The sequence below is a fragment of the Helianthus annuus genome, chromosome 16 (assembly GCF_002127325.2).
Source record: "Helianthus annuus cultivar XRQ/B chromosome 16, HanXRQr2.0-SUNRISE, whole genome shotgun sequence".
NCBI lineage: Eukaryota > Viridiplantae > Streptophyta > Magnoliopsida > Asterales > Asteraceae > Helianthus > Helianthus annuus.
The window spans coordinates 185944769-185967417 of NC_035448.2; the positions used below are offsets into that span (position 1 = coordinate 185944769).

At 35.0% G+C, this 22649-nt stretch overlaps 3 protein-coding genes across 3 annotated transcripts; 2 read left to right on the forward strand and 1 right to left on the reverse strand.

The window, feature by feature from the left end:
• Positions 1-1804: 1804 nt before the first annotated feature.
• LOC110882462 lies at positions 1805-8798 on the forward strand. The gene is made up of 6 exons (XM_022130478.2): positions 1805-1986; positions 5042-5326; positions 7295-7429; positions 7495-7551; positions 7673-7807; positions 8511-8798. Exons 2-6 carry the CDS (start codon positions 5045-5047, stop codon positions 8574-8576), a joined length of 675 nt encoding a protein of 224 aa, XP_021986170.1. The 5' UTR covers positions 1805-1986; positions 5042-5044; the 3' UTR covers positions 8577-8798.
• Positions 8799-13845: 5047 nt separating this feature from the next.
• LOC110882498 lies at positions 13846-14536 on the forward strand. Its single transcript, XM_022130504.2, has one exon. The coding sequence runs from the start codon at positions 13931-13933 to the stop codon at positions 14138-14140; it is 210 nt and encodes a 69-aa protein (XP_021986196.1). The 5' UTR covers positions 13846-13930; the 3' UTR covers positions 14141-14536.
• A 53-nt stretch (positions 14537-14589) lies between these two features.
• Positions 14590-18495, reverse strand: LOC110882473 (signal peptidase complex catalytic subunit SEC11A). The gene is made up of 8 exons (XM_022130485.2): positions 18323-18495; positions 17447-17559; positions 16562-16633; positions 16301-16336; positions 16177-16222; positions 15927-16017; positions 15755-15812; positions 14590-14817 (listed from the first exon to the last, which is right to left on the reverse strand). Exons 1-8 carry the CDS (start codon positions 18399-18401, stop codon positions 14767-14769), a joined length of 546 nt encoding a protein of 181 aa, XP_021986177.1. The 5' UTR covers positions 18402-18495; the 3' UTR covers positions 14590-14766.
• Between the last annotated feature and the right edge of the window lie 4154 nt (positions 18496-22649).

Consider the following 22649-nt stretch of genomic DNA (forward strand, 5'->3'; position numbering starts at 1 on the left):
CCTCAACCAAATCTTGTCTCATGTATCCGGAAATCATCGATGCTAAACAAACATCTTTTTCCATCATGAAGTCAAACGCACTCCTAACATAGTCAACTTTCCCACTTTTCGCATATGGATCCACCAAAAGCAGTAGAAAGCAGCGTCTACCATACCATAGAATAATTAACAACTATAGTTATAAGGGGAGGGGGTGGTCACTAGTGATAAAATTTCATCACTCACAATATCCAATCATGTTCCGCCATGTCAGCAACCATTTTTCCATCACTCACAACCTTTTTTAGTGGGGGTGGTCATCACTCACCACCACACCCAACAATTTCCCCCCCAACCAACAACTACTCTCACAAAATAATATCATCACGGCGTTGAAAAAATCACGAAATCGGTTTTCGTTAAACTATCACGCGTTGATCTTTCGAGTGGCGGTGGGAATATTGTTTGTTCCACGCGTTAGTTTGATGTATCACGCGTTATTTTATGACCGCCTCCCCTATCCTAATAGACATTAACTTGGGTATAATTAGAAAAATATCTTTTCGTACGTTTATTTTCGATGTCAGCATATGAGATTCACGTATCCTAAAACATGTATTTTTGTCTCTCTTGTTAAATGATAAGCGAATGATACTAGCGAGTTATGCCATTTTAGTCAATGTGGTTTGAGTCATTTTGCCAGTTTAGTCCAAATGTTTCATTTTTCGTCTGTGGGTCCAAAAAGGTTCAGCGTTGCCATTTTAGTCCACCGGGTTAACTTCATCTATTTTTTGTTAACGAGAATGGCAATTCGGTCATTTTATATGGCTAAAATGTCCTTCTAGTTAACAGAATTACATATAAAATGACCGAATTGCTCTTCTCGTTAACAGAAAAATGGATTAAGTTAACCCAGTGGACTAAAATAGCAATGGTGAAACATTTTTGGACCCACAGGGCAAAAAATGAAACATTTGGACAAAACTGGCAAAATGACTCAAACTACAGGGACTAAAATGGCAATTAACTCGCTAGTATCATTTAACAAGAGAGACAAAAATACATGTTTTAGGATACGCAAATCTCATAGGCTGACATCAAAAATAGACGTACGAAAATATATTTTTCTATTGGGAGGGGGTTTTAGTATTTTGGGTGGTTATGGGTGTTTAGGGATTTTTTTTTTTTTTTTTTTTTTGTAGTGAGATTATTTTTAGAAGTTTTTGTACATTTCTTATTTTTATTATTTTTAGGAGCTTTGTATTTGATCCTAATCCATAGCCATATATGTGAAATTGTTCCGTAAATATATAATATTCATCAAAGTCTTTGTATTCGTAATCTTTTTTTATACCTGGTTGAAACAACTAAATAGTATTTTTAATATCTATAATCGTGATAGAATTATTCAGATGATTCATATGACTATTTTTTTACGATCAATAAACCCCAATTATCCGGTAAATTTAATGACAAAAGGTCACCACTGTCCATAATGTAACTATTTTTTTACGATCAATAAAACCCAATTATCCGGTAAATTTAATGACAAAAGGTCACCACTGTCCATAAACGTAGACAACACACTGATAACCCGGTCTGTCATCATTCCAGATAAAACCCATCATTCGAATGCTTATTATGATAAAACCTCCAGCTCAATCCAAAATAATTTTGTTCCCGACTCAACCTAGAAGATTAATGGCAGATGATGGCTTATGTAATATCAAGATGAAAATTAGAAAACGTAAGTTGTGAAGCGACCCGAACTGACCCGAACCGGGCAGTTATAACGTGCAAGTCACCCGTTAACAGATAGCGTCACGCAAATTCTGGTTAGTGATATTAACGGTCATGATCACTTAACCTCTTCACCACATATATCTTTCTTCATTCACTTACTTCTCAATCTCTCAGTCCATGACCGGCGACGCTCACAATATTATTCATCTCTGCACTCTCGATTCAATTTTCCCTTCAGATTACTGACCTCCGGTGTCCTTACAGGTTCTTTCTCATCATTCTGATCTAAATTACTTTCAATTTAGTTTTAAATCTGTGTTCAATGATGCTGTTTATGAAAATTAGGTTACGGTTAACGTTCTCGTTGATTTGAATGTTTATAGTGTGATTGTTTGTAAGTGTTAGCGAGAAATTAGGTTAAGTGAATGAAGGCGCATAATTGAGAAATTAGGAGTTAGGTTAAGTGAGTGCTTTTGGTTTAATTGCTAGAGGCAAATGCTTGTGTTGAGTATGCAGTGTGTTCGGTGTAGGTTTTGGATCTGAAAACTGTTAGGTTTGGTGTGAGAATTTGAAACAGTAGGTTTGTTTTGAATTGGAGGTGGAATTTGTGAACTCAAATGCTACTTTTAGGTTGAATTTGATGCATAATAGGATAATGATAATCCATTACTAGGTTTTGGAAGGTAGTTATGCTCTTTTGCATGAGAGAGTGTGGAAGAATATGCGAATAGAATAAAGGTTATGGTTTGATGAATGTATGGATGTCAGTTTTGACTTGGTCAAATGTTACAGATTTAGTATCCAAAGTTCTAAACTTGATATAGAATAGAGACTTACACAAGTCTTTGACTGTGTTATGATGTGTAAACGACCATCCTTCACTCAGGAGGTTCTTTCGGTTCTTTTGCCGCCGACCTCTAAAGAGGTTCAAGACTGCTACTAAACATTTTCATCTTCCTAAGTGATGATAAAATCACATCAGTTTTGGGATTTCGAAAAGGGTTAATACCATAGAAAACCAACATGCTTTCTCATTTTGAGCGAAAAAAGTCTCTTAACCCAGTTTTGGTATATTTTAGTCCCCAACCTTGTCTAAACACATGTCACTTGTTACCCTTTAAGCTTGTCAAATTTGATGAAGTGGGATTCTAAATGTGCAAAATTGGCGAGGTTGATAATTTTCTATCGTATAGGTATAAAACAATCAAAATTGATGAGATGGTGTTTTAAGTCAAATCTACAGGACATCCATGTCAACAAACAGAATATTTACATAGCCTCCACATGTGTAACGAGTGTTCTCGTAGCCAACGTTTATCATCAATTTCACATACGTGCTTTTTAAACCAGTTCAGGGTCTTTAATTTACTAAAATTGGATTGAGTCACTTTTTTTGTGCGATATGAAAAAGTATGTTGGTTTTTTCTTATGATAGTAACCCTTTGGAATATGGTCTATGGTTTAAGTTAAAAATGTTAATCTGATACTGAGACTAATATGATAAATGTTTTTTATCACCTTCAAGTTTCACAAGAACTTGATGAATACTCCGTGGTTTCTTTTGCGGAATATGGTAGGTGTTCATCGATTCTGTTCTAAACGCTTTCAATTTAGTTTTAAATCTGTAAACATCGATTCTCGTTATGAAAATTAGGTCAGGGGAATGTTGTGTTGATTCGAAACAGTAATCGAATGCTTATTATGTGTTTGTATATGGTAGCAAGTCATAGCAAGTGAATAAAGGACTTAATCGAGAAATTAGGAGTTAACTGAAAAAAGTCTCTTAGGCCATGGGGTATGGGGCTTGGGTTGGGGCGTGGGTTGGGGTAAAACGCCCAAGGCACCACCCCGGGTGGGCTTGGGTTGGGGCGTGGCCCCTTGGGGCTTGGCTTTCAAGCCGGGCGTGGGGCGGTATGGCCAAGCGAGCTGGCGGAATCTCATTTGCTCACCCCGCCACGTCAGGCGGTCAATTCAAATTTTGAATTTAAAAATTCAAACGGTCCCCCCATACCACCAAACCGCCACCCCGGGCTCCCAACAACCTCTATATATTTGTAACCCCCAACCCACTGGTCCCCCCATCCCACGAGCCGAAACCCCACCGGCTACCCCTTCTCTTGAACCCGCTACCCCACTGGTCCCCCCCCCCATCCCATGAACCCAACACCGCTATGGCATCGTGGACCCATGAAGAAGAAATGGCACTCATCACTAGCATCGTCGACGCTATTAAGGGACGGCCACCGGGCCAAACAAAATACTGGGTGGAAGCATTCGCGGCCTACCGACATAACGTCGGTAACGACCGCCACAACCTCAACGTGTGCCAACATAAATGGCGCGAGCTACGGCCCAAGCTCGACCGTTTCAAGGCTTACTACGAAGCGGTTCCGAGCGGCGAGTTGAGCCACGAGGACCGGGTGGCGGTGGCGAACATAGAGTTTCGAGGCAAGGAGCGAAAGGCGTTCGACAAGATCGACCTTTTTGAAATTTATTTAACGCTCTAGGTTGATTTTGTAATTTTTATAAATTATGTAATTTTTAGGATTATGTAATTTTAAATTTAATTGAAGTTGTAGGGTTTTTTTTTTTTTTTTTATAAATGTTGTGTGATTTTTTATAAATTTTTTGTAATTTTTTTTTTTAATTTATGCCACCGGTGCACCCAACCCAAGCCCAACCCACGCCCCACCATACCCCGCAGACACGTAACCAGGCGGTGGGGGAGCTCCAATTCCACGTGTCAACCAATGCCCAACCCAAGCCCCAACCCAAGCCCCACCATACCCCACGGTCTTAGCCCAATTTTGGTATATTAGACTTCCTAAATTACACATAATTGTGAAAAAAACTAAAATACTGACGTGTCACCTCTTAACCGGTCAAAATTTGATGAGCTGGCATTCCAAATGTGCAAAAATCCTGACATTGATGATATTTTTGATCATATAACATGGCATAAATTTGTATATAAACCGATGAAAACTTGATGAGGTAGTGTTCCACGTCAACAAAAGAACCATCTACATAGCCTCAACATATGTAACGGGTGTGCTAGTAGTCAACATTTATCATTAATTTCACAAATACGTGCATTTGAAACAAGTTCTGGGACTTTAATATACCAACACTGGATTGCGTGACATCTTTGTGTAAAACGACAAAAGTATGTTGGTCTGATATTAACCTTTCGAATATGGTCTACAAACCATGAAACTTAATATGTTTGTCTAATATTGGGATTAAATTTATATGAATGCTTATATCACCTTTAAATTTCACAAGAACTTGATGAATTGTCCATGATTTTGTTTTGCAGAATATGGTGGGCGTTCAGGCCAGCCTTCCTTGTACTTGGTCATTTGGGGGTAACGAGTGCGTTTTAAGAGGACGGTATCGTAATGTTCCATGCTTTAGTGATTCGGGTGTAGGTCCTTCTGGCAGTAAATCAGTATTTTTCCAGAAACAGTACATTGTACACGGTTCTTGTATAGGTAAACGTTGGCATCATATCTGTTCAAGTAAGATGGATGATGATGCAAAAAGAAATGATTCCGATGACAGTGCAAATGAAGACGAGTCTTCTGATGGTGAACCTGAATCAGTAAGTATACATTTTCTTTCACTTTCTCTCATAGAGTTCGTTTTATGCACCATGTTTGTTAGTCACATATTTTCTGAGGAGTAAAATGCCATTTTCGTCCCTGTGGTTTGGCCAGTTTGAGACTTTCATCCAAAGGTTTGTTTCTCCGCACCTGGATCCAAAAGGTTTGAAATTTTGCCATTTTTATCCAGCTCGTTAACTCCATCCATTTTTCTCCGAAGTCAGGGGTAATTTCGTCTGTTTTGGTAACTTAAAGGGCAATTCGGTCTTTTTCACTTTATGTACAAGCATTTAGCATAATGTACAAGTATTCAAAATACCCTTACTAAATAAAAAAGACAAAAATACCCCTGAATTAACGGAGAAAAATTGATGGAGTTAACGAACCGGATGAAAATGACAAGAGAAAAATGCCCGGATAGTCCCTGTGGTTTCGCCTTTTTTCACCTATAGTCCCCAACTTTCTAAAACTACCTGAATAGTCCCCAAGTTTTCATTTTTTGTTCCCGGATAGTCCCTGGGTCTAACTTCAGGTACTTTTCTCTGTTAAAATGATGTGAAATTACAAAAATACCCTTTCCTTAAAAGGCCAAACCATAGGGACTATCCGGGCATCTTCTTCATTTTTATTTATAAAACCCTACCACCACACTTGATCTTCAACCTCCACCCACCATCACTCTCCTCCACCCTCCTCGACACCCTCCTCGAAACCGAAACCACATATCTCGACACCCTCATCCCCTCACACCTTTCATCACCCATACCCTCTGTTTTTGAGAACCCAAAACACTTTTCGATTACCATTGCACTTCGCCGGAGAACAAATCTTATCGGAGAAGACGGCCGAAGAAGAACTAGACGCGGCGCTTCTTTTACGTGCTCGGTATACCTCGTCTTGATTTCTCGCCCTCTAGTTCGCGCCGGAGGAACCTGCAACATCGGAGACGAACTCGTCGCCGGAACTCGGATCCTTGCCGGAGATTCACGTCGGAGTTTAACTCGAACTGTTTCGAACTCATGAAAAAGTTTAACAAGAACCAAGCACAGTGGGCGCGGGTTCGACCCCGAAGAACTCGCCAGAATCGGAGGTTCACGACGGATTTACGCCTTCGAGACCCGCGGCTTTTCCTGCTGTTTCGCCGCAGTAACCAGAGTTACACCGGAGAAACCGAGCTCGCCGGAACAACGTCACGATGTTTCGGTATATCTTTGACTCAACTGTTTTACTTTTGTTTGAAATCACACCGATTGGGCTAGAACCAGTGAACAATAAGAACTAACAACATCAAAATTTTGAGTTGGAAATGTTTGTTTGTTGTTTGCTCGTCCTGAGTATGCTAAAGAAGGAAGAAAAATTGCAACTTGGTTCATGCTCTGTTTCATGTCCGTTCAAAAAAAAAAAAAAAAAGAAATATTTAGATGTTCATAATTTTTTTAGTTTAAGCTGATAATGGATTAGAAATCTCAAAAGGTGAATAAGAGAAATCTCAAAAGGTGAATAATAGGAATGGAATATATTTCTTTTCTAACCAAGGGTGGAGGAGGGTGATGGTGGGTGGAGGTTGAAGATGAAGTGTGGTGGTGGGGTTTTATAAATAAAAATGAAGAAGATGCCCGGATAGTCCCTATGGTTTGGCCTTTTAAGGAAAGGGTATTTTTGTCATTTCACATCATTTTAACAGAGAAAAGTAACTGAAGCTAGACCCAGGGACTATCCGGGAACAAAAAATGAAAACTTGGGGACTATTCAGGTAGTTTTAGAAAGTTGGGGACTATAGGTGAAAAAAGGCGAAACCACAAGGACTATCCGGGCATTTTTCTCAAATGACAAGATTTAAAACCTTTTGGATCCAGATGCGGAAAAACAAACCTTTGGATGAAGGCCGCAAAACTGGCCGAACCTCCTGGATGAAATGGCCTTTACATACATATCTTAGCTGCAAAGAGTAACCTTTTGTTTTACAGGTTAACAACGAACTCATAAGAGAAAATCTAGAAAGAATTATGGGTGCAGATGATTCTGCTTTTTCTGGTATTGATTTGGCAACACTTATTAGGAAGAAATACGGACGCTCCTATGATGTTCAACTTATTAAGAAGGTATAACCTTTATTTTTAATCTTTTTTATTTATAAGAAAAAACTTATTACTACAATGTGTTGCAGGAATTCATGGGTAAAAATCTTCTTGCAATGAATGTCATGTGGAAGTACATGGAGCAGGTAAGCTACGTCATGTCCTTGAAGTTTTTTGTTCCGAACATTGAGCTAGGATATGTTACATATGTAACCGGCAGCTGCATGCCTGCATCATGATGGTTTTGCTTATTATTTTGTCTCACAGAGATCGTTTCCTCTTACTGAAGAAGAATACTTGTTGAGGCTTGATGACGTGGCAAATACATTGAAATGTTGGGGAGCTGTCTCTCATATTCGGAACAGCTTGGAAAAATTGAAAGAACGGCCTCGAATTGGAAAGGTACGTTTATGAAAATATGATTAAAAGCCTATGTTATTAAAATAAAAATATAGTTACATTTAAAAACCGATTTGAATAGCAGTTGATAATGGACTGCTTAACCCGTTTCACCATTTGACCCGTTTTGTTTTTAACTAATTTTGCATGTTACTCTTCACACGTTATCAAAATACAAACCCAATTCGACCTGTTTACTCTTAAATGGGTTGAAACCACCACCTCAAGGGTATATGTGCTAAAACACGATTCTAGGCCACATATCTTCAAGACACCGTTTCTCTCTCTATATATTTTTTGCTAAACTAGTTTTAAGTTGATCCATTTATTTATTGATTGTAAAATAGTTTTTAACTAAATTGATTTTGAAAATTTTACATAAAAAACCAAAATAAATAAATAAAGGTAGAATATTAGTGTATAAACTTTATTAATCAACAAGCCTAGTTTTAAGGCCCCTAAATGACTTGAGCTGACCCTAACCATATATAGTTGTTTCATTGTTTAGCAAATTCTGATTATTTAAAGGTTTACATATAAAGTGATCCGTATATAATCACACATACGTCTTAGTTTCACGATACCCAAAGGTTGAAACGGATTGTTTGCAACTTGAAAACACAATATCAAACACGCGTTAACATTTTATTAAAATCTTTTTGATACGTACGCCACACTACTTAAAACAAGCCATGTCATCATTCAGGCAGTCAGCATCTTTATAGACATGGATGAGACGGGAGGGCGCACAAATGAATGGATATACAAGTAGATAACATTTCAAATAAGTCATACATGAATCTATGTGATCCTGAAAGCCAGAAGTATAAAAGGTAATCGAGGGATGATGTTTATATATTTTGCTCACTATCTGTCTATATTTCAAAATTTTAAGGTAAGAAGAAATGTGATTCTGTTATATTCTTTGTAACTAATAGTGTTCATTCTAAGTGATTATGCAGTTGTCACGAGTTTGATAACGGATTGAATGGTCGGTACAAAATTTCACAAAATGTCTTTTTTTTTTCTTTCCATTTTATGTATTCTTGCAAGGTAGGGTTTGAATTGGTATCGTAACGAATCCGGCCTTAAATGCGGTGAGTACTGTTGGGTCTTGAAATAGTAGAGATGACATGTTCATAAAGTATGACCTTAGCCGAATCTCATATGGGTCGTGAATAGTAGAGATGATGGGTTCATAAGGTATGACCTTAGGTACCATCTAACGGTTTATGGACATTATGGCTTTTGTTAAAAGAAGAGTTGGCTTTTGTTACGTAGTAGTAGTACACCTCCATGGAAATCTCTACCACAGTCGCACTTTCAATTTTTTTTACCAGTGTCACCATGCCGGCCATCAGGTATATGAGGATTTTTTTCTATCTGGTCAGATCACGGAAACTAACCAATGTCTCAAATCTTACCGGTGTCATTATCACTATGCTGGCCATTAGGTATATGAGGATTTTTTTTCTATCTTGTTAGGTCACGGAAACTAACCAATGTCTCAAATCTTACCGGTGTCACAATGCCGGCGTCGGGTATATGTGGTCAGGTCAAGGAAAGTAACCAATGCCTCAAATCCCATAATAATGTACACTTTAAGATCAAGAAATACATATAATGGATTAATGGTAATCACATAAACGATGTAGCGTACCTATTCAGTTCATGCTAAAAGCCGAAAACAACTTCAAAATCTTACTTTTTATTCTTTTGGAGAATAATGACCAATACAAAAGAGATTAAATATTATAGTGATGCACATAACATGTGTAAAATTAAAACAATTATTTACTATGCACGTGTGTATATATCTGCCGACATACAAGACCAAGTAAATTTTGGTAAGTCTATGACCAGACACATTTATCTGTTTGTTTTATGTCTTCTAGAAAAGAAGAACGTGTGATAGAATTCTTGACCCAAACTATATGAAAAGAAATTTCGAAAAGTGATAATATAAGAAACTTTTGAATTTGACATTCGACCAAAAAGTGATAATTTAAGAAACTTCTGAAATAACATCAGTCATGACCATTTATTGACGAGAGTAATCAAGACCTAAGCTATAGAAAAGTTACAACTTGAACCCTGTAGTTCAAAATATTATCATTCAAAGAATCATGTGTTGCGTATCATTTGAAATGTGGGATTGAAGCGTTTCGCCAAAAATTGATGTTAGATTTCGATTTCGATATACAAGTCAATGGTGGCAACTATAGCCATTTGTTGCTCTATCAAAGTTTCTTATGTGCCTATGGGGACGTACATTAGAGATTGTTTATGAATTATGATGTCTTAGATTAGTCGGTTGAATCATAATTTAGTACATATGGTCTAGTCCAAACTGGTTTTAAGGTGTAACTGACCGAAATTGGGAATAGATCGGTACTGACTGACCACTAGTTCACCGGTTCTCGGTTTCTCTTTCCCTGTCACCTCGGGTGTTTGGTCTAGCCATGGTCCATCACCCTCTTAGATCGTTCACGCCTAACTGAAAGTCTAAATCTCCGTATTATGTGTTTAATACAAAAAATTCAAGATAAATGTCAAACTATAGAAGTTTATTTCAACTTGTATTAGAAGATAATTATATGTTATATCAAAGATAGTCGTTGTAGTCGAAATTTATATTTTTAGTAAAATTACGTGGTCAAGCTGAGGTTACCACAAATTTGGTCCAAGTTGTGAATTATATATTAGTTTTATGGCATTGACAAAATAAATGTTCAATAAAAGGGGTATAAGTAAACTTGGTGGGGGCCAAAATGAAATTCATGTCTATCCACTATGGCTACACAAAATGTATGTATTCAATTTTATAAGCAAATCAAATATGCTGGCATTTTGCATTTCATGAATACCTCATAAAAAAAACCATTTGCCCATACTCGTGTATGTATTCAACCATTCTAGATCTCTCCTTAGTCATCGTATTAGTAAATGATTTTTTTTTTCATAATTAGAATAATGGCAAGACATGAAAGTTGTGGAAATAACTTGACGTGAAGAGGTAAACGTTTAACTCGTTTTAGCAGCGATTTTGAGTTTGAATTCAAGTTCCACTCGCTTTCTGTCTTTAGCATTCTTGAAGACAGTCTGATGAGCACAAGTTGCAAAATACCTTATCATATTGACCAGCGGCGGATCTAGCATAAAAGTTCAAGGGTATCAAAATTTTTTTTTTTTTTTTGGATCAGGGATGTCCTTTATATAAAAAAAATTACACTACGTAGACGGAGTTGTTGGATATTTATGTCCGGTTCGATAAGTCAACGCTGCCGACCGGGTCTTGACCCGTAAGAGTTACACCGTGGTCAACGAACTAAAATCCACTTAACTGATTTAACTGGTAACTACGAACGATACGCGGGTATTGAACTGAGAGACGGGTTCGTAAATCGGGTGGGACAAGAATTCTCTTGTATCGCCATTTGGCAAGCACCTAGATTTCAGCCAATGGAATTACATGCAAGGAATCTTTTCACCACTTGTCATCCACCTAACTTGTGGCCAATCAAAACACATGCAATTTTGCATGTCTTACACTTGGCAAGCATACAAGTTGTCCATGGCCTATAAATATGGGTCTTGTTTTGAGAAGAGGAACACACACAAGGTTGCAAAACTCTCTCAACTCACACACCCACAACCGGTCCCCACCGCCTCGGTAGTCCGCCGCCGCCTCGCCGGTCCACCTCGCCGCCGCCGCTCTCCGCCGGTCGCCGCCGCCCGCCGCCGGCCACCACCGCCGAGACCCGGCTCACATTCGCGTATCTCTCGTTCGTGTAACTAGCATTCGTTCGTTGAACCTCGGTGTCTCAACCGGTTATTTACTAACCGAAGGTATATCTAAACCCCCTATGGTTGATGTTCTATTTCGTGTTTGCATGTTGGTGACCTTGTTCCATCACGGGTAATCCTTGGTATAAAAGTGTTTATATTAATTTTGTTACATACGCTTCCGTTGCCAAAAATGTGTATACTTTTTTTTTCTAGTTAAAGTTTATTTTGAATAACCTATTCTACATGCACTCTTTTGTCAAAATGTTTTTGACTAAATCCTTGTGACAAAATAAACACATATTTAATATGAACCGGGTTCATAAAATAAAACTAAAATATATACCACGGAAATCCATAAGGAGTTAAAAGGTATTTTTATACTACGGAGACGGGGTTAAGGGATAGCCCGGGCTACCCCTCCTTATATTGACTAGCAGAGTATTATAACGGATTCTCCCAGTAATAGTGTGTGTGGTTTTTTTAATAAGTTTGATGTTCAAAACACAATTATATGAAAAAGTTGGGCCCAAATTACAATATAAGTAAACTTAATACCTTTTCCCTCACGCCCATAGAATACCATTTGGATTCAATAGTTGATAATTACATTTATAAATTAAAAAAAGAATTCCATAATCGACCCAATCAATGCCCAAGAGACACTTTTTCATTAAAAAGTCCATCTTTACTGATAAGAACACGTTTGATATGATGTGTACGTATATAAAGGATGCTTTATATAAGCTTATCACCTTATGTATATAGAAAAAGAACTACCAAACCCTTTTTTGAGTATAATAAGTTTTAATACCATAAAATATTGGTATATTACGTACGTGTATTATGAAGAGTTGCAATTTATATAGATATACTAGATAACGTCATAACCCTATAATCTAATGGTCCATTAGGCTAATAAACTCGGCATATGATCAAACTTGTGAACTTAAGCATGCCCGGTTTATGAAACTCAAACTCAAGCTTGATTATTGAGTGAGTTTCAATTTAGACTCGGCCTTTGCTTGATCTAGTTTAGACGCAACTTGATTCAGTTTTTGCTCTAATCATATATGATTTTCTTTAGAAAATTAAATAATTATATGAAAGTATGCAACAAATATAATTAATATCAGCCGTTCAAAAAGAATATTATTGATACCAAACAAATCTATAGATATATACCATCAACTTTTAAACTTTTAAATTGAGACACCTGAGTACAAATATGATGTGATTGGATTCAAATGAGAATCATTTTTCTTAATTGAGAATTATTTATCACGGTTGGATCTCTAAGATCAAGGAATGGTTAAAAGGAACGGTCACAAATTATGAATTCGAAGAGGCATAACAAAGAAAGATCTCAACCATCCATTAAAATGATCTTATTGTTGCATATATTTGGGTGCGTTCCCCGTTCAGTATATAATCACTTTATGTTATAAAACTGCAAGAGCCGTATATTGTACTTTTACATAGTGCGATTTAATAAGAGTTAAAAAGAGACCGAGGTAAACATTTACATAGCCATCTTATGCATTAAAGTTATAGTAAACAAGAGGTTTAATACAAAACCAAAAGTTAAAGCAAACAAAAGGTTTAATACAAAACCAAGAATAAGTATAGAAATATGATAATTGCTTGAACACTTGTACCATTTAGCTTGAGCGTAATAGTGTTAAACATAGTTGTCAAAGGCGCAAGGCGCAAAGGGTGAACATTAGGCCTCAATGCAAGGCGCTTAAAAAGCAAGGGTCTTTTTAGGCGAGTCGTTTAGTATAAAAATACAGTTTTTAGAGATTTTAGACATGTTTTAGACTTCTTTACGGCTAGTTTAAGTTGTTTTAGGTTATTTCCAGGCTTGTTTAGAGTTCTTATAATTGTTTCAGACATGTTCAAACCTCTTCAAACGATTTTTGACCAATATTCGTTAGAATTTGGCCTGAATATGCGTCTGAGGGCCTGAAAGTAGGGCTTTTGAAGCGAAGCGAAAAGGCTAGGTTGGGCCTAAAAAGTGGGTCTAGACACGCGACTGGATGAGCCTTGACAACAGAGGTGTTAAATAGTAATGTAAACGCTTATGTGTGTATAGATAAAGACCAAAAGTAGATAGAACATTCGTGGTAACAACCATTTGGACCCAAAGTCCACAAATCTACAGAAGCCCGCCAATAAAATAGAGTAAACACATTTTTATTTGACCACATGTTATCCATTTTTCCAACCAACCTGCCCCAAATAAATACTTGTTTTTCCTTCTTAAACATCAATATATAAAGGAGTCTGGCTCTTTCAACTTTCTTATTATTTATTTTAAAAGAGCGAAGATCAACCGATATGCGATTGTTGTTTGTTTGTATTGAGGAGGCACGAGAGCTCGGGAGACAAGCGGCGAGTGGGAGGTGTCCACACTGCGAAGGAAAAGTCGTAGCGATTGATATCGAGAGCAAATGGAAGTTTTGTTGCCTCCCGATTGCATATATCGATAAACGCAAGTACTTTTGCACTTTGTGTTCTCGACGCTTGGTCTTGTATGATTATTGTTAGTGATCCGTGGTGCAAGGGTGAGGTGACCCGTCTTCAACCATCAAATTAGTTCATTTTTTCAAATAGTAGTGATCATAGTTGTGGATTTGATTAGGTAGGATTTGAGAAACATAATTCCTTTTCGTATATAGAAGCATGAAACCGCATGCTGATGGTGATATCATCAAGCTGTCGGGTTTTTATAATTCGTTTGTATGTTTTTCGTCACTTGTGTCAAGATGGACAGGTTGGGTGATGAAGCTAGTTGAGTTTGGTTTGAAAATAGTAATTTATCTAGTGCAAGTCGAAAGATGACGGGCCAGATTTGTTTAACCCGAAAGCAATTTTTGTATGTAATTCGCGTTTTAATTATGATTTAAAATTGATCTGTTATAATACCAAAATATTTGTATCAAATGATTCAGGGGGTTGTGTAATAAGAATATAAACATTGGATGACTTTCAACTCATTTAAATTTTAAACCTAATTGACCATTTTGAGATAAATCATGGGCCAGATTGACCCATTTATATCTATGTTTGTATGTCTACATGTATGTATATTAATTGCTAATGAAATCATATATGGATGTATAACAATCATCCAAAAGTATTTTTATTTTAGTGCTGTTGGATCAGAAGGCTGGCTACTCTTTAGAAAACACTACAAGCAGTCCCAAAGAACCTATTAAAATATACTGCATCATCACATACAACAACAGAAGCAATAAGTATAAAAGTCTGGCTGTAAACACTTGTACGGTACAAGTGCAAATGTGTCGGTATTCGATGTGTTGGAAAAACAAGTGTGCACTCTTAGTATTTGGTATAACCTTGATCCACAATGAATCAATATGACCAGTAATCAGTAAATTTACTGGTATTTTACTTGAAACAATTCTAGGACACCCTAAAATTAGGTTTACCTAACTTACAATAAAATAAAAAGAGTAAAATGCCATTTTCGTCCCTGAGGTTTGGTCAGTTTTGCTACTTTCGTCCAAAGGTTTGTTTTTCGCATCTGAATCCAAAAGGTTTGAAATCTTGCCATTTTCATCCGGCTCATTAACTCCATCCATGTTTCTCCGTTAAGTCAGGGGTATTTTCGTCTTTTATGTTAACTTAAACGGCAAATCGGTCTTTTAAGTTTTAAATACTTGTGTATTATGCTAAATGCTTGTACATAAAGTGAAAAAGACCAAATTGCCTTTTTAAGTTAACAATAAAAGACAGAAATACCCCTGACTTAACGGAGAAAAATGGATGGAGTTAACGAGCCAAATGAAAATGACAAGATTGTAAACCTTTTGGATCCAGATGCGGAAAAACAAACCTTTGGATGAAAGTCACAAAACTGGCCAAACCTTAGGGACGAAAATGGCACTTTACTCAAATAAAAATAAAAGATAAACATTTACCTAAAGGTTTAACCTTTTAGCAAACCGAATTTTCCAATGAATATCATCCTTAAAAGAGCAGCGAGGGGATGTTTGGGATCACTTATTGAAACAGTTTTATGCTTATTGAAAAGTGCTTATGCTAATCTAATCTGTTTGGTGTCAAGTCACTTTCTACTGCAGTTTGGTGACAAAAAGAAAATGATAGCAAGGAAAAGAAGGACCATTAAATACAAACCTTGACGAGGGGCTTTTCGGTCAGTAAGATCGTCGCCCAACCAACATAGGGTAAAAATCTATAAAAATAAAACAATAATAATGGTGATTTTGACTTGCAAATGCAGAAGCATATACGTTGACTATAAGTTAATAACGTCTTGTAAATGTTAAATATAAAAGAGTTAAATTACCCGATCGCCTTCCCTGTGATATGATGCCGCTTCAACCACATCTGACCTTGAGTATACAAAAACATGTCGTCTCCATAGCTATTGTTGTCTCCTAATAACGTCAAAAGGATAAGTTTCTTAAAAAAAGTGAGATAAAAATAATAACTTTTTAAAGGTGCCTGAGTGTATATAAAAAGTAAAATAAAACCAACTATAAATTAGCATTATTACTGTTTCTGAAATCATATATAATGACTGAAATTTGCATTACCTTTTGTAAGGACATCAACTTCTCCAGTATTTTGATACTCATGAACCTATTACACAAATGACTTTTATTATAGGATACAATGGCTATAAATTCAAAAGAGAGGGATTAAAGAAACGGTATATACCTTAATCGCTCTATGAACTATTGGAATTTCGTGTCCCTGTGTCCAAACAAATATGAGCATAAATATACATCAGCAAACACAAATGTACCGAAAATCGACAGTTAAATATCCTTCAAGATTATATCTTTCGATATAACAGAAAGGATTGTAATGAAGAGGACACTACAGCTTATATGTGACAAAGAACAAAACAATATCTTCAAACAAAGTTGATGATAGAAGCACTTTTAATATACTTTAATAACTTCAATAAAAGCTTACATCAACAGTGAACGATAAAATATCTCCTACGCGAATCGGGTCCTTGCTCATACGCATAAACAGAATATCACCCTGCAACATTTTTCAAATGGGTCACTAACGAAACTAAAATTTCGGTAGAAGCACCATAACTGTTCATACCGATCAGCGTCTTTTGCGTCCCTATTATTACATCATAATCATTTCATATTATAGTCTATAGGGGTGTAAACAAGCCCAGAGGCTCGAGAGCTACTCGTTATCGGCTCGGTTAAAAGCTCGAACGAGCTGAGCTTTAACGAGCCCGAGCTCGAGCCTGAAACAGAGCTCGATTAGTTATCGAGCCCGAGCTCGAGCCTGAAATACAAAGCTCGTTTAGGCTTGCGAGCCTAAACGAGCCCAAACAAAAATTTATTTATTTTATATATAATTTAATAATAATGATGATAACATTGGCGAGCCGAGCTCGAACCGAGCTTTAGCTTGTTTAAGCGATATTAAGCGGGCTCGAGCCAAGTTTTTAGCTCATCTGAGGTTGTTTTTAAAATAGTTTGAGCCAAGTCGAGCCTTGCTCGAGCTTTGGGTTTTATTTACGAGCCGAGTTCGAGCTCAAATAAGTAGGCTCGAACCGAGCCAAGCGTGAGCTCGAGCTTCATCAAAGCATGACGAGCCGAGCTCGAGCCCAGTCGAGCTCGGGCTCGGCCCGGCTCGTTTACACCAGTCTGTAATACAATTATGATGTTTTGTAGGTTTAACGTGAACATAAACTAAACCGACACACTTAATCGAAATGAGAAAATATCAAGCACATATTTTGTATATACACTAATCAAACTTGATTATTAAACTACAATATCAATCAACGCGTCGGTTTGATTGGATTATATTATAAATCTGCTCACTTACTCTCTTAAATCCAGGTTCCATGCTACCAGATAACACAACTACGATAGGTGCTTCACTTCCTGTTATACACATCAGTCCTATCCAAAGCATCAATGCTGATGCTATAACCATACCTAAAAATCACAGTAAACAAATAGTTTAAAACCTAAACACACAACCAGTAATCACAATTATTAAACAAATCAATAACTCAATAATACAATAAATCTAAATACAAACAATTAATATTCCAGTTTAAAATCAATTCAATCGTTACACAGTAAACATCAACAATGATCATTGATCAAGCAAGGGAACTACATACCGAACTGAACAACATAATACGAAAATCCATAAATTTAGTATCAGAATTAGGGGTGCAAACAAGCCAAGCTACTCGAGCTCGGCTTGAAAAAAAGCTCGAGACGAGCCTGAGCCTGAGCCTAAAAACAAGCATGTTTAGTAAACGAGTCCGAACCCGATCTTTGATTATCGAGCTTAAGGCGGCTCGCAAGCCTAAACGAGCCCACTGTTAGTATAATTTTTAATTAATATATTAAGTATACATTTAAATAATAAAAACTACTGTTTATAAAATTACGAAAAGATGCCTAAATTATATATAAAATTAAAATTATAATTCATAAATAATAGACTAGTCGAGATCGAGCTTGAAAAACTTCGAAAACTTTATAAACAAAGCTCTTGCTCTAGCTTTCATAAGTTAAACAAGCTCGAGCTCTCGATCGTAAATTCATCTATTAAATCAGTTAATAATATACAGATTGGGAATTAGGTTTAATATCAACTAGAAACAAGAAGCAAATTGAAGATTTCAAACGAATTAGAGTAAATCTGGAGTGATTAAACGGTTGTTTAAGGAGAAAATTGACGAACCAACGGTTACGAGTTGAGTAATCGATTTCCTGAAGTGAAAAGATTTGATGGTATCGATTAATTTTGGCGAAAACTCCATATTTCTGTTGCTCGATCGATGGTTCTGAATGAGGAAATGGGAAAGGGTTCATGCACCCGTTACTTACCCCAAACTTACCGGCAAATCATCAAATATTTTTAATTCAATATTGGTTTTCAAATTTAAAATATATTTTAACTAGGTTATAACCCCGTGCATTACACGGGTTGAATAAATGAATTTTATATACCAAATAATAAAACATTATCTTTTTAAAAGCCTCCTTTATTGCACGAGTTGAAGAAATGTAATTCTATATATTAAATAATAAAATAAGTTATATCTATAAGAACCATATGTATTGTACGAGTTGAATAAATATAATATTATATACCAAATAATAAAAAAAATATATCCTTAAAACCATTGTATTACACGGGTTGAATAAATGTAATATTGTTTACCAAATAATAAAAAAAGTTATATTTTTAAAAACACCCGTGTATTACATGTGTTGAATAAATATGATTTTATATACCAAATAATAAAAAAATATATTTAAAAACTAACGAATTTTTTATATTTAAAGTAGGATAAGATTGAATATTAATCTGAACTAACGGATTTTTTTATATTTAAAGTAGGATAAGATTGAATATTAATCTTTATTTATTTAGTTAATATAAGATTGAAAAATCATATGATTGAATAGGTGGGAGGTTGTATGATGATAAATCGGTTAACCGTACTGAATGATAAAGATAATAGTGATTGTTGAACAAATTAATTATCGAATTCAACAGAAACATTTGTGATGCTAGGTGGATTTATTTAAAATTAATTAATCGAATTTAACAGAAACATTTGTGATGTTAGGTGGATTTTTTTAATTATTATGGTACTTCTTGCCGAAACACATTTTCATCATTATAGTAGTCATATTCTTCATCGTTTCACTCAAGTTTACCGTTTCACCCGAAAGAGCAAGATCATGTATCGTCTTCATGGCGGTTGAGACCTCATCTTCTCGTATATGTCTGTTGAATAATTAAAACCCCGTAAGTTATTATGTATTATTAATCAATTACAATAAGGAAAACTACAAAGAAAAATTAATCAAATTATATCTACTTAGAGTTAAATGTTTTTAGTCTTTGTGGTTTGGGCTATTTTGTCAGTTTGGTCTAAAGGTCTGAAACGTTGTTATTTTAGTCTAAATAGTTTCAAACGTTGTCATTTTAGTCCATTGGGTTAACTCCGTCCATTTTTTATGTTAAAGTGTAATATTTGGAAGTTTAGATTTATAAATTGGAGATAATAGTATTTGTAAGAGTTTAAAGAGAATTAATATTAAATTATTGGTTTAATTAGTTAAACCTTTAAATCTTTGAATGTGTGCATGTAGTGTACATGAAAAAAAAAAAAGAAAAAGAAAGATAAAACAAATAAACAAACAATAAATGAACTATATGATTTATGAATGTTGACTTTCTACTCAAGTTTCATATATCCGCATCCCACCTCGATTCCGTTCTTCATTTATATTAGATTAGATTTTAGATTTGATTAACTATCATTAATAATAAAAATTTGTATTAATTTAGATTAAATATTGTTATTATTAGTATTATTAATAATTTTAATCAATTAAATGAGAGAAATGACAAGTGTCCCAAAACAGGTTTCTTTTATTATATAGTATAGATGTTATATAATAGAGTTTCAAAATTAATTAAGGAGCCAAGTTCAATCTTTGTATAAGGGTGAGAGGGACACTCCTCTTTTAGGGGAGTGACATCTCTTACAAATCCAGAAAAAAAAAATAAAAAAACAATCAGGACTAATTTTTTTAATGCAAACTTCATTGTAATTCAAATCCAAAAAAAAAAAATGAGTTTTGAACATAGAGGAGCTTCAGCTAGACTCCTCGTTTGTACGGTTAATTTTATGGTTTAAAAAATCAATCAGGACTAATTTTTTTAATGCAAACTTCATTGTAATTCAAATCCAAAAATAAAAAATAAAAAACAATTTACAACATCTATTAATTCGTTTCTTTTCTCAAAATTATTCTTATTAGATTTTTTTACACATGTTTAATGGCAAACTTACACACATGTAAATTTTCTTTATTTACGAATTCACGTAAATGTAAACGTGTAAATTAAAATTTTAACATTGTATTCGAATAATAATGATAAATGTAAAGAAAATTTTGAATTTGTTGTCTTTGACCAAGCTTTCGCAGTTTTTTCATTCATTCTCACGGTTCTTACAATATTTAACGTTTTCATTCATTCTCTAGTTTCTGCGGTCGAAAGAGAAACAATGGATAAAGTAACAGATGATGGTGTAATGGCTCGTTTTCAAGCTTTTAAACGACAAAGAGGAGAAATCTATTATATAAATGTTTAACTTTAGTTATTATCGTGTTTTTTTTTTATTTCTTTACATTATATGAATGTACAATAAAAAAATCTAATGTTACCATGAATTTTTGTTCTAAATCCACAACCAAAGACGATGTAGTCTCTTCGGAACTTTATTCTCAAAACTGAAAGTAGTTTTAGAGAGAGAAAGTAGCTTGGGAGAGAGAGGAGACTATAAAGTGTTTTTGTTTATTTTGATTTTTCAAGATGGTGGGTGGGTTTTTGCACTTGTAATTCCTTTCATCCTTTGTGAGTGACAAAATTGCTTTTAAAGATAATCGGATACTCAAGGGGTGTTTGGGATTGCTTTTCAAATCTTCTTATTAACTTATTGGTTTTTCTAACTTTTCAAATCTTCTTATTAACTTATTGGTTTTTCTAAAAAGTTAATAAGGAGAAATAATGTTTGAGTAAGTAAAAATGACTTTTGTAAATAGCTTCTTGAAGGAGGAGAAAAAGTTATTTTGAAAAGTCAGGTTTTCCTAAACATAAATTTAGATAAGCATAAATGTTTGTTTTTATTATGAGTAGATATATACCTTAGAGTTCGGTGATTGAAATTATTGTAGATTATGAATCAAAGGTTCCCGTTTCACATATACTTAATAATTGTATTATTGTTTTTTTCACTATAATTAAATAAGGGGAATTGGCCTTTAATAATCTCACCTAGACCTTATTGGCTATTAATAATCCCACCTCAGAATATTCCTCCCACCAGTCCCACCTTTCACCTATTTTTCCTACAATGGTCACTCGTTAAAAAAACTTAATGGAGTTAAGCTTTTTTCCAAATTACAAACAGATTTTTTAGGGCTTTTGACCAGAACGAGGATACGAGTCCATTGATGTAAAACTTACATGGAAATGGTGCTCTAAGTGACTTGATTTTGGTTAATTGGAAATTTAAACACCCGAATTGAAGCGTTGTTTTCATCGTTTGGAGCACCGTTTCGAGACAAGTTTTACATCAATGGACTCGTATCTTCGTTCTAATAAAAAAAACCTAAAAAACCTGTTTGTAATTTGGAAAAATGCTTAACTCCGTTAAGTTTTTTTAACGGGGGACCATTGTAGGAAAAATAGGTGAAATGTGGGACTGGTGGGGGGAATATTCTGAGGTGGGATTATTAATGGCCCATAAGGTCTAGGTGAGATTATTACAGGCCAATTTCCATTAAATAATTATTCTAGGTCGGGCATATGCTTCTATCAAATTGTAAGTGTTTTTGGACGCTTCGCTATAATGGTAGGCGTACTGTTATAATTGGTTTAAACTCATCATTATCGCACATTGTATCAACATGTATAAAGAACACCATTTTAAATATGATTCATAAAAATGATGAAATATATAAAAACGTAGGGATCGATCTCCACCTTTTTGTAACGTAAACTCTCTTGAATACAAATCTAAGACGAGTGTTTTATGAATGAAATAACCAAATAAGCATGAATGTGCATAAAACTAAGTAAAATAATTGTATCTCATAATTTCAATTTATCATAAAAACGGAATTCAACCCCATGTAATAATACATGTGTTTTTAACCTAATAATAAATAAAAAACAAAGTAAAATGTTATAATAAGTAAATAGTACATGAAAGTTCATTTTTAAAAGATAAATATTGACGACTGTATGTGTTAACATATGAGATTATATTTTATTTAACACGTGTAATATACGAGTATTTTTAAAGATATAATTATTTATGATATAAAATTACATTTATTTAACATGTGTAATACACGGATTTATAACCTAGTACAATATATGATATAATTATTGCAGGATTAATTTTCTACTTTTTATAAATTTATATTACAAAAGATGTTATTACTACATTCATTTATTAAGTTATAGTATTAGTTGATTT